This window comes from Solanum dulcamara, chromosome 8, assembly GCF_947179165.1.
Source record: "Solanum dulcamara chromosome 8, daSolDulc1.2, whole genome shotgun sequence".
Taxonomy (NCBI): Eukaryota; Viridiplantae; Streptophyta; class Magnoliopsida; order Solanales; family Solanaceae; genus Solanum; species Solanum dulcamara.
In genome coordinates, this window is record NC_077244.1 from 69,516,135 (window position 1) to 69,528,033 (window position 11,899).

General features: G+C 33.9%; 1 protein-coding gene across 4 annotated transcripts; it reads left to right on the forward strand.

The window, feature by feature from the left end:
- Nucleotides 1-19: 19 nt before the first annotated feature.
- Nucleotides 20-7,328, forward strand: LOC129900956 (uncharacterized). 4 transcript variants are annotated; one of them, XM_055976049.1, is made up of 6 exons: nucleotides 20-160; nucleotides 251-364; nucleotides 4,826-5,087; nucleotides 5,789-5,879; nucleotides 6,856-6,922; nucleotides 7,053-7,328. In XM_055976049.1, exons 2-6 carry the CDS (start codon nucleotides 356-358, stop codon nucleotides 7,104-7,106), a joined length of 483 nt encoding a protein of 160 aa, XP_055832024.1. In that variant the 5' UTR covers nucleotides 20-160; nucleotides 251-355; the 3' UTR covers nucleotides 7,107-7,328. The 4 variants fall into 4 exon arrangements, with proteins under 4 accessions (XP_055832024.1, XP_055832026.1, XP_055832025.1 ...); XM_055976051.1 differs by having other exon boundaries at nucleotides 4,831-5,087; XM_055976050.1 differs by having other exon boundaries at nucleotides 33-160; nucleotides 254-364; nucleotides 4,831-5,087.
- The last annotated feature ends 4,571 nt before the right edge of the window (nucleotides 7,329-11,899 follow it).

Here is an 11,899-nt window from a genome sequence, read left to right on the forward strand (position 1 = left end):
CTGATCATTTGGGCTAGCTCCTGTATAAATACGAGAGAAACCGTTAAAATAGTCTTCTTATGATTGATTGAAAGACAATTTCATCGTTCCGGCACCGGATCCATTTTCTGGAGGGTTTTCCCAGAGAGAGATTGCTCTGACTTTCTCTCTCACACTTAAGGTATTTCATTTCGTTACCTCAAATCCCCCCTTCGATTTGCGCAAGAATTTGTTACATTTTGATTTTTTGTTTTTTGTTTTTTTGTTACAGCAGGCCCTGTGAATTTCTTGTCTTCGTCTGTTCGTTGTTTATAGTGGAAGCATTGTTTATAATCAGATCTATTTCAGCTTGGTTCCTCCAATTTATCGCATTCGCATGCATGGGGTAATATATTTTTGGTCTCAATCACAGCTTAGTTATTATGGATTATTATTTTTTTGTTTATTCAATTAGGGCTTTTTTTGTTAGACATGGTTCTTGAGGAAAATATTATAGAATTTTTAACTATGAGTCTATGACAATCATCTGAATTGGGTTTAAAGAAAATGGATAGAGAGTATTATATAGTTAACCCAACTAATTTAGGGTTGAGGCGTTCTTGATTGAAATCGTATAACTTTGAATAGTGATGGCCTTGAGGCCCAGGCTTATTGTTGTTATGAGTGAGTTAGAATTATTCTTCTTTGACTTCTAAATCTATTTCCAAATACCCTGAAAGCAGCAATGCATCCCCGGCACACTTGCTATATCTACTAACCCTTCAGCCTAACCAATTATATCTGATATAAAGCTGTTCTATAAAAATTCAAGACAAGAAGAAAGCAAGAAAAGAATAGCGATCGCTTAAGGAAAGGAGTAAGGTTTAGGCTTTACCCGGTAGTTGTTGAACTCGAGGTTGGTAATAAACTGAAGCTGCTAAAATCTTCTAGCATAGAGGAGTGAGATATATCGAAGAATGAATTTGGACTTCAACCACAAATGGGGTCCTTTAGGCGGCCGATTGCCCGTTTACTTCAACCGACTTACGTCGTGAAAAACCGTCAATGAAATAAGGAAATGAATCAATGACTGGGGAAGTATTTAATTTTCCCAAAATTTTGGAATTCAAAAATGATGTATTTTTATAACTTTTAGGTTTTCAATTCTTTAATTTCTTTATGAAGTAATTGAGAATAGTGGTGGACCGAAAGATGGTAAATGAGGGATGCAGAATAATTTTTTATTCAGATAATTTTGATACTTTTTGAAGAACTTGATACGAAATTAGTGGCTAAGTTCGAAATTAGCTCAAGTGTGTGAGAGCTAATTGTGACGGAAAAGTTTGTTAGCTTCAGTTAGCATTTTCTTTTCCTAGTTTAATTTCTTATCTCCTGTTATTTCATTTTCAGCACACTTCATGTGAACATAGCAGGTAGTATAAGAGCTCAATCAAACACTTGTATTGCACCATGATAAATGATAGTAATACAATCTTCTAGTTTCTCCCTAAGCTTCTCTTCTCATCTATACTCTTCTCTTCTATCTCTTCTCTGTTCTTCAATACCAATAATTTGGTATCAGAGCATCAATAGCTAGGGCATAATGACAATAATCGAGGAGTTGTGAAAACATTAGATTGGGTGATCGAAATGCTGAAAAAGGACCAGCAACGTGAAATTTGTTTACACAGCATCGACTGCCAGTGTGGATCTTGTCTTGTTGATTGCTCAAGGCAAAGGAGGGAAGCTATTGATAGCAGTCATCTGCAGAACCAGCGAAGAGAGCTCTCTTCTCCTAAGAACAGAGCTGAAACTTTTCTGAAACCAAGGAGTAAATCTCATGGAGGATCGATTTCTGTCGGCGAAATCACTATTATTGGACCAAACGAAATTGGAGAAATCAGTTAAAAAATGACTGAATCTAAGATGTTTGAAGGAATGACCAGAGGATTAGTAGCAGAGGTATCGGACAAGCAACAAAGTATGAATATCCATACGATCATGGAACTAAAAGATTCTGTTGATTCTCTCCATATTCATGATAGCCACAAAGCAATCCTGTTGTCAAAAACTATAGAAAATGAAAAATCTGAAGACCTTGAGGTACAACTTGGTTCTGTTATTCATCGTTCAATTAGAGAGTTTGATTTGAGTACCGTTTACGTTAACATCCCTATAAACATGCATCTACAAGTTGAGAGAACTAGAATTGTGTACCACCTATTCGATCAAATGCTTAAAAGTAGTGCCGGATGTAGAAATTGTGATAACTGGAAACATGATTACTCAAGATGTTTTGTTTTATTTTCCATTTGATCCTGGTCCAAATGTGCTTACTAGCACCTCAAGTATTTTGTTATTTGGTGTTTAGTGTGAATATAAAGAGATGAATTATGCAGCCTGGCGTTTAAAAAAGTACCTCACAAAATTGTTGTTTTCTGGGAAGTGGTGATCTCCTGTTATACCAGAGGGATATGGTGTTATGGTGTAAGTGGATTTTCTTGTTATTTGGGTTATATGCAGACCAACACAAGTGAGATTGAAAGATTTGGCAAAATGGAAAATAAGTGGCTTGAGCATTTGGTGAAGTTTGTAGATTCAGATTTCGAGTCTTATTGTGAATCTGGGCACGATTATTGTTCAAAATGTAGCTCTGATAATAAACATCATGGAGACTTTAATCCATGTGATGAATGTTTCTGCTACATCAAACTTGAAACTGGGATGGTACTCACTTCTCTCGGTCTTCACCATCTTTGAAGAAATTAACTGTAGAGTAGCTATAAGCAGGAAGGTTTAGCATATTATGAATAATAAGTGGCATAATTACTTGGTAAAATTTGAAGAATCAGCCTTTTGGTACCATTGCAATTCTAGTTTAGCTGGTTGCTCAAGAGTAAGGTGTCATAGTCAAACACTTGAAGCTTTTGATTTGTGTAGGTAAATGCTTCAACAGTGGAAAATTCGAAATTGGCATGTTTCCTACAGATTTCATCCTTGTTGAGCTTCTTGAGGAAGAACAAACAACAAATGCTTCATGGCAATTGCCTAAGGAATGCCCTACTGCTACAATAGTTGATGGAAACACTCATCTTGATATTGCAACAGTACTAGAATCATCTCTTGCTGTTATTTATGATTCTCATATGAATGAAAATAGTACCACGGAAGCAAATTCTACACCCGTGTTAAATATTGCTTCAGATGTTCATGGAACCTCCAAATTTCACAAGCTAGAGTATGATCCCCAGGGGAATAATGAATTTGTGACACACTCGAAATGGAGAATGACCTTGAGGGAATCGAGATTTTTTTGGAGGATTAACCAATTCCTTGAGAAGTTTAATATTTCAAAAGTTGAGAAATTCTCAAGCCAACAAAATTTAGATTCTACTGTTAAAATTGCGACAAAAGAGTTGATAGTGTCATTAGGATGGAGTACAACTGAGTGTTTTTGCAGAATGCAGTGCAATCACTCCATCAATGTCTGGTGAAGCTGATCGAAAACCTATGAAGGTGGAGTTTTCTCAAATTCCATATGACGCTGGTGGTAGTCTGTTTTGGGCATATTATTGTTTAACTGTTTACTGCGATTTTATTCTTCAACAGCCACTACACCTTCGTTGAGTTTCAATAAGGTGCTTGAACTAACCATTGCAGAGGATAGTTATCTAAATATGGAAAAATCCAGATCATGTGTTGCTAGAGGTATAGTCCCATAGGATCAGAGGCTACAAATAGAATAAATTGCTTATAATTATCAAAGAACAGAGGCTATAGCTGATATATATATCTCTCTCTCTCTCTATATATATATATATATATATATATAGCATTTTTAGGTCTCCTCTTTGTTGGTTCCAAAGATACTCTTGAGGATAACAAGTTTCCATTTGATCCAGGCAGACTAGTGTTTTACTTGCAGGCTGTCACCCTTTAGGACAAGGGTATTCTTCTGCAGTAGGGTATTGATACAGAAATTACTGGATAAACTCGAAATTAGCTTAAGTGTGCGAGAGCTAATTTTGTCAAGAAAGTTTGTTAGCTTCAGTTGGCATTTTCTTTTCCTAGTTTAATTTCCTATTTCCTGTTATTTCATTCTCAGCACACTTCATGTGAGCATAACAGGTAGTATAAGAGATTAAGAGCTCAATCAAACACTTGTATTGCACCATGATAAATAATAATACAATCTGCTAGTTTTCTCCCTAAACTTCTCTTCTGATCTATACTCTTTTCTCTTATTCTTCTCTTCTATCCCTTCTCTGTTTCTTCTCTGTTCTTCGATACCAATGATTTGGTATCAGAACCACTTTTTAACATGTTTTTAAACACAAAAATGCAGTTCACTTGTCTCTGAGGATGTAGTCTGGGAGTTTACAGTAGTTAAAACAATTAGTTTTAAAATGTAGGTCTCTAAGTTATTTACATTCAAAAGAAGTCAAGCTTAAAATCTTGATGCTATTTGCTGAAATCTAGTCTAGTCAATGACGGAAGAATCTTTACTAGTAATTGGTGTTACACTGACTTTGTCATCACTTAGTCCACAATCCCAATCTGTCCTTCCTCATGACGCTCCATAAGTCTGTAACTTATTAAAGCAATAACCAAATAACTATATGTAGTAGTGTAGCCTCTAAACCTCATTAAGAAAGAGGTCGATATGGTTTTTGATGATCTCTGGAAGAGTCGATCCTAGTGAGGTGGAAATGTTATTTTCTTCTTGTCCTATAGCCACTTAATCTTTTCCATTGTTTATGCAGCATGGAAATTATTGTTGAATTTTCTGACTAGAAGACCTCTCTCTTTTACGTATATGTATCCTAATGAAATTGATTCTTACAGAAACAAATGTCATTTGTAACAGTGCAGTGGTTGTCTGGGGTCCGATAGTAAAACCAAATTAACTTCTTCGGTGCATGAGTCACTGAATGAGAAGAAACATCTAGATCATTTAGTACATAAAGCTAAGCTATCGGCGGATTTTTGGACAACCAGCACGCCTGACATGGAGAACTACAGTGCAGCTCAATCTCAAGGAAGCATCTCGTCAATTAGTACATCTACTCAGACAGCCAATGCTCATGGTGTTGCAAATAGAAACAACCATTCTGAATTTATAAATCATGGTAGGTATTGGATCTTCTCTTGCTCACTTCACTTAATATCATTCCATGCCTTTTTTGTCACCCTGGTTGTTAGATGAACCACAATGTTTCCATTGAAAACTCTTTATTCAACATGACCAGTATAAGAGATCTCAGTTGTCAAATGAGAACATTAGACAGCTAAAGCAGTACTCATGCTTCAGCAATAGATTTCTTTCTTTCCTTTGTTCCCCGGACCCTCTCTTTATTTTTTTAGGTGGGTTGGACCTGTGGTCAGCCATGGATCATATCTGTCATTATTCTTCTAGAAATGTTCCCTATCATGCCATTAGTGTTTATGGTAGTCTTGAACACGAATTATAAGGCCTGACGAGCAAATATGTGGCAAGAAAGTTACTGCACTTGGCAAATCTAGTGGTACTTGTTCTTAAATATTAGCAATTTATTAATTTTTATCAAATGCCAGTTCTTGAGAATCTGGATGTTCCATGTATTTCCTGCTAATCCCCTCGGCCCTCAGGGATGTTTTAAAAGTTTGTGAACTTGCTCTCTGTGTCTGTGTAAAAAGGTCCTAAGACTAAGATTGATCAGCCAATAGGTTTTGAAAAGATATATTTTTTTTGTTTGTGGACTCTTTCCTTACTGTTTTTCTGGTTCTTGTTATCATCTTGTTTGTATCTATTTCTCTGAGTTAACTTATGCAGCTAGTTCTTTTCTATCAGGATTTATTTACTGGAACCAAATCAGACAGCAGTGGGTTGGACGTAAAATTCCTGAGAAGCAACCAAAACAGCTGCTTGAACCCAAATTAAGGTTAGATGTTATAATTTTTACTACACTATCTGATACTTCAAGTACCCCGCACTGTTTGTCTACAAATGAGCTAGTATTTCAAGTTTTAGCTTCTCATTAACCGAAGCATGATCTTTTGTCAGTTTGTCCTAAATTATAATTCTTTGATTAAAAATGAAGAAATAAATCAGATATCGTGCTATGCTGAAACTTATTTGGGGGGGGGGGGAGGTGCTAGAGTCTGGATTTAGAAGAACGGAATCTAAAAGATATGTTCTTGGACTTGGGGCAATTCTTTTGGCATGGGTTAACGTCTAGGTATTTGAATGTCTGAATTCTGATCATAAAATATAGCATTCTAGAGTTCTGGGATGGCAACTGTACAACATTTCACCATATATTCTCTCTTCAATAAACTAGATCCAAACAAAAGAGTGAAAACTTCTTCTGATAGGATTGATTATTAATTGGCAAGTTGGTATACCAAAGGAGTATATTCAACAGTCTATTAGTTGGATCGAACACCTTTTTGATTCAGTTATCTTGTTTAATTGAGACATGCTGTAACAAATTCTAAAAGTCAAACTCTATAAAACTCCTTAAAGGTAAGTATCCAATGTGAACATGGCAACGTTGGAGTTTAGGTGTGGCTCTTTGACCTGACGATATATTTTCAGTTGATTAACCGGACAATACCATTGTCATCTTTCTATGTGATGGTTTTAGGATTTCCATTTAGTGTTGGGATAGGAAGGTCAAAATTGTGTCTAAATTACTTCCTAAGGTTGGTCCTGCATTAAGATTAACAATTGAAAGAGGAAAGGCTGCAGAAGCCAGAGAGAATGATATCAGCTTGTCGGGGATTTGCATGAGTATGGAATTCAGATGTTCAGCATGGATTTTTGAGGAATAATCATGCTTGGATATTCTGTTCTCTGCTCAATTAAATGTTTTCTATTGATGGGTCATATTTTAATAGTAATTTTTACTTTTGCAGTTGGAATGCTACCTATGATAGTCTGCTGGGGAGCAACAAGCCATTTCCCAAGCGTATCCCACTTGCTGTAAGTCTGCTTGTTGTAAAAAGCTTAAAATGTATTCAATGCTTCTCATACTGTGCTTTATTCAACTTTTCAGCCGTTATAAAAATGTGCTTTGTTTAACTGTTATCGGCTCATCATATAAAACGGACAGGAAATGGTAGATTTTCTTGTGGATGTTTGGGAGCAGGAAGGAATGTACGATTGAGAATTTGAGATGTGTTGCAAACTGAGGATGCGGACGCGAATCGTCAAGGGAGAGTAGTAGCCTTATTAGGATGATCTAAACTTGATTTGCTTCGTGACGAAGTGATTTCTGGATATATGGGGTGTTTTGTAAAGATATGTAACCTACTTTGTGTACATTTAAACGAACTATTGTGCTTGGAAACCTGTTGACGTGTATTAAAACTGATGACCTTTCTGGTTCTGTCTTACTTTCTTATGCTCTAATAATTTGATCAAAGGCCAAAGAGTGACTCGTTTGATGATCTTTACGCCATGGATCTTCCACATTTAAGCCAACTAAATTCGTGAAACTCTCTTTCGTTGTAGTTGTGTATTGATCATGATGTATCACCTTCCACCTAGAGGGGTATCGGCAGATCTATCTTAGAAGCAATAGTAGGGGCATCAGCAGATCTCTCAGTACTATTGAAAAGCATTTAAATTTCTGCCAAGTATATTGTTTACCATCGTAAAGTAAATTGCCTGGTTATTTTACCCGGGAAGATGAGTTGGAGTGCACCTTTTGTCAAAATTGAAGTCCATATTTATATTGATGAGGTGGTGTAGCTTCAAAAACTCCCGAACAGAAACTGAGCGACTCAACGTAACAAGTAGAGTTCTGAGTACAATAACATACCTAGTGTAACTTCACAAGCAGGCTCTGGGGAGAGTGGTGTGTCCACAACCTTGTGGAGAGGTTGTTTCTGATAGATCTTTGGCATTGATGTAAGCAACTTACCAACATGGGTTGTGATGTAATGGTGGGACTGCTTCATCCTTAACCAAAGGTCTTGGATTCGAGTCCTGTGTATGAAAAAAATTCTGTTTGGAGCGCCATCCCCGAATGGGTCCGGCAGTGCGCGATCCGAATTTAGTCGGAGCTCCACGGGCTCTGAACACCGAGTGGGAAACCAAAAAAAGAAGAAGGATGCAACTTAAATTTGTGACAATATATGTTACTAGAGTGATTATTCTTGTTCTCACCCCTTGTATTATTGCTTGTAATCTTATCATGAAAGTGAACTTACCTAGATAATTATGATGTGACCAATCCGAAAAAGAAGCATGATCGATCGATTGATGTGAGTTAAGTTTAGACAAATAAGTATATTGATAAAACACACAGAAATTTATGGTGAGTGAGTTGTAAAGAAAATAGCACCACTTGCCTATATCCATCGTTGTTGTCAATTAAAACTATTACATATTTTGGCCCTTTTGAATGAAGAATAAGTCCAATCCAGGAGACTTATCAATAGAAAACGCAGAAAAGACAGCCAAAAAAATTCGATGTTAGTATTCAACGTGGAAGAGGGACCTCATCCCCCCTGTACTTTTGTGTTCGTGTCGTCGTTGCACTAGAGTACGGTATATGTAAACATACCGATTTTATTTATTAACCAAAAATCCTAAATACTTAGGGTGGCTCAAACGATTTGATAGACTAAAGTCAGAATATATTAAAAAACTCTTAAAACTTTTTTCACAAAATTCATACGAATTCGTATACAAAAGAATACCATATGACTTTAATTAAGGGAGAGAGCGCAATGTGATGTTAGAGCGAGCACATCATGATATCAAAATTCTCCCTTATAATAAAAACATGGCGTTTATTAAATGAAAAAGCTTTATAACATGGTGTTCATTAAATAGAAAAGCGTCGATAAATAAATCCATTATTCACAACTTTCGAATCTTGTGACACTTACAAAATATCTTGTTTTTTGAGGTATTAATCGATCAAGCATGACAAAAAGAAATAGTTAATTCAGAGAAATCTGAGTTAAATTAAAAAGTGAAATGACCTTATCCAAGAAAATTTTGATAAAAATAAATAGTAATTCAAGAAATATAAATTTGTCTGTTCTGAAATTAAATTTATGTCTCAATCTGACATCGTTCATCACTCGTGTGAAAGCTACGTGAGAGTGATTTAAGGCCGTCCCCCAATTTCCAAAAGCAATTCATAGGTCGTGTGGGAATAACATTGGCTTCACTTTAACAAATAAAATAAGTAGAGAGCGACCTCCCAACAAGGACCAGCTTAATCACAATTCAATAATTATGATTAGTACTTAGTAGTATAAATTTAGTCTATTTGGATTAGTTGGTTGTAAATAACCCATGTTTCTTTTATTTTAATTTATGTAGCACATTTTAACATTTTGAAAATCATATTATGTAATTTTTTTAGTAGTCTAAAAGGTACTTTTCCATCATATTGATATAAGAATAATTGCAGAGCTTATTGTATCATGAAACAACACCCAACATAGTGTGTTTGTCGTGAATAAAAAAAGAAAAAAAATAGTATAATATTTAAATTTTAATTTTAAAATATTGAGGTGATTTAATCTAATTTTATTATCTTCAAAAATTAAATAATTTGACTCTTCAAAAATGAATTAAAGTGCCTCCTAAATTAAGATGGATGAAATGTTTTAAGTGAAATTAATTTTATAAATAAGCAGTTATATGTTTAGATAGAATTCGTCTTGAAACTATTAAAATAGCCATCTGTTAAATAAAGAAGGGTTGATAAGCTATAATTTTTTGTTGTTGTTGAAATGACTAATTTATTTAATAGTTGAGAGCTTTATTTGAAGAAGATATTTTGAGAATTGAAATTTATTTTATCAAATATAAAATAGTGAAAGTTTTGATATAACCAAAGGTAATTATAATCAATTAGTTTATTACTTTTTACAAATTTTGGCCTATAAACAGTTAGACTTCTAATAATTTTAACGAGTTATAATTGAAAATTCATAAAATCTAAATTTTGAATTTATTTCTATGCCTAATTTAGGGGTGTGCAAAAATCGAACCGACTAATACACCGAATCGAAAAAATTGTTATTGGTTTATTGCTATTGGGTTAACAATTATTTAATGATTTTATAAAAAATAATTATTGGGTTATCGGTTCGGTATTGGTTTTTAAATATTGGGTTATTGGGTAAACTGATAACTCATATAATAATTTACTATTTAAATTTTTACTCATACATAAATATTAAGGTATCAAACAAAAGATATTAATATAATCACTATATTAGATTCTCGGTATCCTACACTACTTCACAGTTCACACTGTATTTACCCTTTGGATGTTAGTATTACTTTAGGTTCACAAGATCAAAATCTAAAGAATTAAGAACGGCAGCGGCTACGATTTGCAACGACAACTGCAAGAGTTGGGTGATGGCTAAGGTTGTGAATTGTGAGTGTTCACAACACGAACATTTGATTTGATTGTTTCGTTGTATGCCTGTATCGTGTCAAATTGTTGGAGAAGTCATATATTTGTTTTGAAAGTATTTTCTTATTAGTTAAATCGAAAACCGAACAGTTAAAGACAAAAAATCGATAAACCAAAAGCCGATAAAAAATATTTTAATTATCGATTCATCACATTTAAAAATCAAAAATCGATAATACTTAACACCGAACTAATCGATACACCCACTACTGTTAATCCTCCATTTGAGTGTCAAATCTACGGATGCAAAGATCACTTTTTTACTTATCCAATCGATAATGGGCGTTACGAAATTAACTACTACAGTATTTTATTTTTATTTTTGTAAAAATAAAATCACTTAATTATACAGTGATATTTCTATAAATATTTGGTTAAATGAAAATATTTCGATAAATAAAATCACTTATACTATGATACGTTCGTGCCCATGCTTAAATAAAATCACATACTGTGATATGTTTGTCCCCATGCAGCAATATACATCTTTCCACATTATTTCTTCTCAACGGTCCTTAATTAATGAAGTATACTTCACGTTTGTTTTTACTTGTTCATAAATACATTATTATTACTTTTTTAATCATTTTTAGTTATATATATATATATATATATATATACCTCAATATTAATTATTTATTTGCCAAATTATTTCCCATCCTAAAATTATATATTAATTAATATGAGTATAGTAATAAAATATTTGTGTCGATTATTGTTTCTCAAGAACGTGCAAAATTTTAAATGAACAAGTAAATATAAACAAGAAAATGATATTTTGCTTTATAAAATCCTAGATGTTTTAAAGAGAGACACCAATTTAGTTAATTGTATCACTCTCCTAATTATTCGAAGGGCCAGGGAGCTCACTTGATCTCGTTCTATCTCTATACATGAGATCATGTTATTACCAAGCTCATCATCGAGTTTTATTTTTACTTTCTTAAAATTTATGTTAAGTCAAATTAAATCAACAGAAATATTCTTTTCGTTTCAATTTATTTCTCCTACTTTTCTTTTTAGTTTGTTTCAAAAGAAATGTTCACTCTTTTTTTTGATAATTCTTTAATTCCTACTTTCCACATGACATGTTTAATACCATAAGATTAAAAGACATTTCGTATATTTGACATATCTTTGGTTTATAAACCCACAAAATTCAAAAGTCTTCTTTATTTTTTTAAATTCAGTATTGTTAAATTAGGTCTTAAGCCTAACTCACACCCCAAAAACTAGTCCAAAAGAAGGAGGATTGTCCAAGCCTTATAAGGGGTCAATCCATCTCATTAACCACTAATGTGTGACTTTTGTCATTCTTCAACACCCCACCTGATGCCTAATGTTTAGCATTTGATGCGTAACATTGGGGGGGACGGATCCTGCTATGATACCATATTAAATTAGGTCTTAGGCCTGTTAGTAAACTGTATTGTAAATATTAAAAACCAGTAACAACAAGTAAAGGTAATAAAACACAGAATCTGAAAAATTAATGCAGAAACAGAATC

Coding starts and splice junctions, on each gene's coding strand:
- LOC129900956 (XM_055976049.1), top strand. Junction 5,880..6,855: donor CTGCTTGAACCCAAATTAAG/GTTAGATGTTAT, acceptor TTACTTTTGCAG/TTGGAATGCTACCTATGATA. Junction 6,923..7,052: donor CCAAGCGTATCCCACTTGCT/GTAAGTCTGCTT, acceptor TAAAACGGACAG/GAAATGGTAGATTTTCTTGT.